General features: G+C 36.6%; 1 protein-coding gene across 1 annotated transcript in view; it reads left to right on the top strand.

The window, feature by feature from the left end:
• The window catches only part of LOC102199820 (ADP-ribosyl cyclase/cyclic ADP-ribose hydrolase 1-like), a gene marked incomplete at its 5' end in the record, with an annotated part of 4,243 nt that extends 818 nt beyond the window's left edge, over positions 1–3,425 (top strand). Inside the window, 5 exons of the mRNA XM_005730517.1 lie at positions 400–476; positions 1,479–1,552; positions 2,876–2,962; positions 3,100–3,183; positions 3,285–3,425. Coding sequence (XP_005730574.1) covers positions 400–476; positions 1,479–1,552; positions 2,876–2,962; positions 3,100–3,183; positions 3,285–3,342 — 380 coding nt within the window. The remainder of the gene's footprint in view (positions 1–399; positions 477–1,478; positions 1,553–2,875; positions 2,963–3,099; positions 3,184–3,284) is intronic.
• Positions 3,426–5,228: the final 1,803 nt, after the last annotated feature.

Below are 5,228 nucleotides of genomic sequence, written 5' to 3'. Positions count from 1 at the left end.
ACACACACACACACAGTGTGTCTTATGTACAACACAATACAATACTATACAAGTGTTTAAACAGCAGTGTCCAACACAATCATAGTGATTGAATGATTGTGGGCAGGTTCATGTGCGAGTGTCTGTGGGGTAGTCAGTGAAAGGGCAATGGTGGTGAGTCAGAGTTTGTATGTTTGGGGGGTGGGTGATAGCAGGGAGTGAATTTAGCATCCTGACAGCCTCTGTTTTTTTATTTTATTTTTATGTATTGTTACTAGCACCAGACCTACAAGGGAAATCTGGAATTACACCAATTGGCAAATTAAAATTAATATTGGATTATTAGAGGGACACTGAAGTTCATTATTGCACGTTGTTTTGAGGAGCTAACCCAAGTAAATATGTATATTGTTGTCATAGGTACCTTCACTACTGGTTGCCCAAGAAATTGTGAAAACAACCCTGTTGACTCATTTTGGATTCGTGCCTCTGCTGCTGTAAGTTTTCAACATGAATTTACTACATTTTCTTTCTCTCTGTTAAACAGTATAGTCCTGAGGTCCTGCATTGCTTAAAATAGCACACAAGTGGACTGCAGAGTGCAGCAAATCCCTCCTGAGTATAAGTGATGGTGTTGGAGAAAAGAAATGTTCACGTCTCGTTGTCTGTCAATGAGGTTTTGTGTCGGTCTCCATGGAGCGCTCTCCTGAGTGAGTGGCAGCCCACACATTCAAAAGAGCCCATGAGATTAAAGGTTAAGCATTTCAGTTGTTAAAGGAAATGACCCCTCCAAAAATACATTCAAAAATACATTCAGCTAGAGATGCTGCACTGCAATAAATTTGAGTTTAATTAATTTGTAAAGATCCTTTACTTATGGGACGCATGCTGCAAAAGCAAGTGCCACATAGCTTTAAATAAAGTAGCTTTTCATTTTGGCATTAATTCAGAAAGCACAAAAATACCATAAAGTAAGGAAAATATAAAATTAAGTGAGAGAATTAAATGTTTTTATAAATGAAATGCTTTTTTTCCCCTGGATTACATCGCTACTACTTAACAGTGACCTCTCCCAAAACTAGCGAGGGCTCATCCTGGAATTTGTTACATATGTCACCTAAATCTACCATTTCTTGACACTCTTAGCAAATCTTTGGAAAGTAGTACAACTTTAAAAATTATTACAACATTTGGACAGTTAAAAATGGTAAAACCTCAGTTATATGTTGCAGCCCCATACTTCCTGTTTTGAATACAAAGATGTTTGCATAATATCAATCTGTGGAGTATGAAGTACAGTTATTTCTCAAAATAAGGGACTTCATATGTCCCATGCTCCATTAACACATCAATAGTGACTTCTGATTGATAAACCTCACTTTACAGGAAGAGACAAATAACTAACATTCATTTCAGGACCAAATCTCGTGTTATTTTTTAGTTTTTTCTTACAAGATGAGTGAGTGTTTCTTCAAAATCCCCTTTGTGTGTCTGTACAGTATGCAGATGTTGCCTGTGGTGATGTCACGGCAATGCTAAGCGGGTCCACCATCACACCATTCGATCCTACAAGGTAGAGCTGCTTCTGCTTCTCCCACAGTTTTATGACTTTTAGTGAGAAAAATAAAGAAATGTCTTCCATTATAATGTTAATGAGAGCCACTAATGTAACACTGGCATATGCACCTAGTTTCAAGGAATCTTAAGGCTTTGCTTTGCCTTTGTATTTAGTTCTTTATTCATCACTTTTTTCATATTTTTTTAAATGACTAAGTGCAAAAAGTGACTTTTATGTCTGCCTTGCCACTGCAGAGTAAAAGTTCTATTTAAAAAACAGTTATTATTGTCCTTCTTGCACAAGGTCAAAGGTTGTTGTAAAAAAAATGTTCTTGTTCTACAAACCAAATCAGGTTGGAAAGTTTTTTAACAATCTGCAACTGAAGTAGTTCTGTCAAGGTTAGTGCTGTAGCAGGCAAGATGTGGACCCAAAAGCAGAACTCAGCACACACGGGGATAAACTCAAAGAGGCAGCTTTACTTGCTGTGAACATCCGAGCGTAGAAAACACAAAACATAACCTAAACAGGAAGCAAACTAAAACCACTCAGGGAAACGAGGCCTGTGGGAGAGACACACAGCAACATGAGGAAACGACGCAAAACTGGGCAGAGAGAAACACAGGGCTTAAATACACAAGGGAGTAATGAGGGAATGGGAAACAGGAGGGAAACACAGCTGGGACTAATCTGATAAAACGAAACAAGGAGGGAGCAACACTGAAACACTGAGCATGGGACATCAGACAGTCAAATTAAAACAGGAAGTGTGAGACATTCACAAAGACCCACAGTTGACATTGAGACATGGAGACATGACTGACCGGGGAGACAGGGAACATAGAGAACACGTGGAACATGGGGAAGGCACCGTAACAAAAAGCTAAAGACTGGAAACAAAAAATATAACACAGAGAGATTAAGAATAAGAACCAAAACCATGAATAACACTAAATCAAATAATATAAATTTATAAAAAAAAACACAAAACACTGGGTCTGAATTGTTGTCTAACGTAAAATGCTATGTGCGCCGACAGCAACAAAATTGCAACAGATGGTAACAGATTTGTGGTTTTCATCAATGAATCACAAACAGATTGCCAAATTGGCCTCATTTAGTCACAAAGTGATAGCAGACTGATTCTGTCTAACTGTTTTATCAATGTCTTGATTCATCTGAGCTGCTTTGAAGATGGCAGCTTGCAGGTAGCAGTCACAGACTCAGTTCCTCATCTTAAGAGCAGCATTTTTAAAATCCATCTCACTCGTCAAGTTAATTTTAAGTGGTTTTACAGTTGTGGTTTGAATTTTGGGTTGTTGTTGTTTTTTTACTCTTCAGTACTTTTGCAAAAGTTGAGGTGACGAGGTTTAAAGCCCCTAAGGTCAGGAGCCTGAATGTTGTTATGGTCATACAGAAGAATGCCAAGTAAGATTTCCTCTTATATGCAAATCTTTCACCACAATGTTGTCCTTTATTTGTTTAATTTACATCAGAATGGCCAATCGGGGCATTAATATTTTAAAACTGAGCCTACATTCACTGCTTCTGTTCCATTTGTTCAGATCAAACTGCAAAAACGCATCCCTGCAGAAATTAAAGAAAGCGCTGCATACAGGGATAACATACAGCTGCAAAGACGTGCCTGAGTAAGTACATGTGCATTACAAAGGAACTGACGACCTGTTTGTGTGTGTCCTCACAAAGCACGACTGACCTCTCGGTATTATCCTGGATTGTGTTCAAACAGATCTCGGATTCAAGAATGCGGCTCCAAACCACAGATAGCATGTAAAACCTGCTGGTGAACAAGTCTGATTATATCAGACACAACATAGTAGCATTCAGCCACAGAAACCTTTCTCTTGTTTCCTTTTCAATTTTTAAATAAACTGAGTTTTTTTTTTTTCACATATATGTGAAATATGTTTTTCAAATGAACATCTGTAATACATCACATTATGAAAATATTGTTTTTCATTTTGTGGGATCTGATGTGAAACTTTTTTTTTCTTTTCTTTCTTTTTTTTTTAAATTAAACACACTGAGTATGAAGGCTGCTATCTCCTGGTCACAGAATATGCTTTATTTTCAAAATAAAATGTTAAGACACAAGGTTGTAAACTTTATTTGTATTTCAGTGTAATAATGATTGTTATGTAATCACATTTGAATCCAGTAAAGTGCAAACACATCATGTCTTTGTTGTTTAAAGTCTCGACTGAAAATCTGTCGCAACAGTTCTTATGGGGTGACGAATGCAAATTTGACGTTTTTTTGTTCACATTGTCAGCATGTGTCGAGGATGTACAACAGTGAGTGTCTAAAGCCATCTATAAAACACCATGGAGTCTCTGTCATGGTTTGGGGCTTCATTTCAACAAGTATGGATTGATCTCCCCAGAGCCAGAATCTCAACAATATTAAAGCAGAGTGGGATCATCTCGACAGAACAGAAGGCAGCCAACATCCAAAGAAAAGCTTTAAAAATCCTCCAAGAAGCCTAGAGAACTATTCCTCAAGACTACTTCAAGGAATGGCAAGAAAATATAGACTTTCATGGTCATTAGAATTGTACAAACTCTTGCCTTATACACTCTATTTTCATGCATGTTTGCACATATTTTAATAACAGCAGCAATTTCCCATTTTTCCAACAAAATATAAAATATAAAGAAATGTGGGGTGACTCAAGACTTTTGATTTACTCATTACTGTATTTAAACAACCAAAAGCTTTTATTCTGCATTTCTCTGGAAGTTCATTTATTCTTGTGACAGATGCTTGAAAAACGTTCACATCAATGAGCTAAGCCATGTCAAGGCGTGTTCATCTAACACTGGCTTCCATAACACACCCGTCCAGATAAGATTAGCTGCTTACCCTATTTTAGCAGTTGACTCACCTAGTAAAGGCAGCTCCTTGGCTTAAATGTCAGGTGGATTTATCTAAAGGTCATTCTATTATAATTAGTGCTAATGGGTGAAAGTGAAAGCAGTTAACCTTTTATTAAAAGTTGTAACGATCTAAACTAAATCCACAGATGGCTTGATAATAACATTGTCAGTAGAGCAGATGAGCACACTGGTTTGACCAACGATGACTAAATAATGATGCAGTCAGTGTCAACATGGACCAGAAGTGTTTGCAGCATTTAACCCTTTAAAACCTGAATCATGAAATAATTGCCAGAAAATAACATTTTTCTGAAAATATTGTTTATTTAACCTTCTTTTGTTTAATTTTATTTAATTGTTTAAAAATTGAATCACATTTCAATTTCCATATATGACATTTAATTTGTATCATATTTGCTTATCTGTTTTGTTTTGGGTTTTTTTGATTGCTTAGAAATATATTGTGCAATTTATTTAGGTTTTTCAGGGGAGGAAATTCACACTGATTATGTTGAAGTCCCAAAAACTTTCAAAAAACTGTATGTATCAAATATGATACACTAGGCATTAAGGGGTTAATTTGGACACAGCATCTTATATGTATACTGGACCATAAGCAGTGACAATGCCCCGCTGATATGTATGGTTCCCGCTTTCAGTAGATGAATGAAACCAGTCTTGTCATGTCAAATAATGCACATATAATACAACGTTTTTTTTTCTTCTTGTATCCAGATCAATTGATGAGCTAAATAGGTTAAATAAAGCCCAGTTTATTGTTGCGAAGTGGACAAAAC

This window comes from Pundamilia nyererei, unplaced genomic scaffold (genome assembly GCF_000239375.1).
Source record: "Pundamilia nyererei isolate P.nyererei 1_Seehausen unplaced genomic scaffold, PunNye1.0 scaffold00037, whole genome shotgun sequence".
NCBI lineage: Eukaryota > Metazoa > Chordata > Actinopteri > Cichliformes > Cichlidae > Pundamilia > Pundamilia nyererei.
The sequence above is the reverse complement of the archived record's forward strand: the minus strand, read 5'-3'. Positions and strand labels throughout refer to the sequence as shown.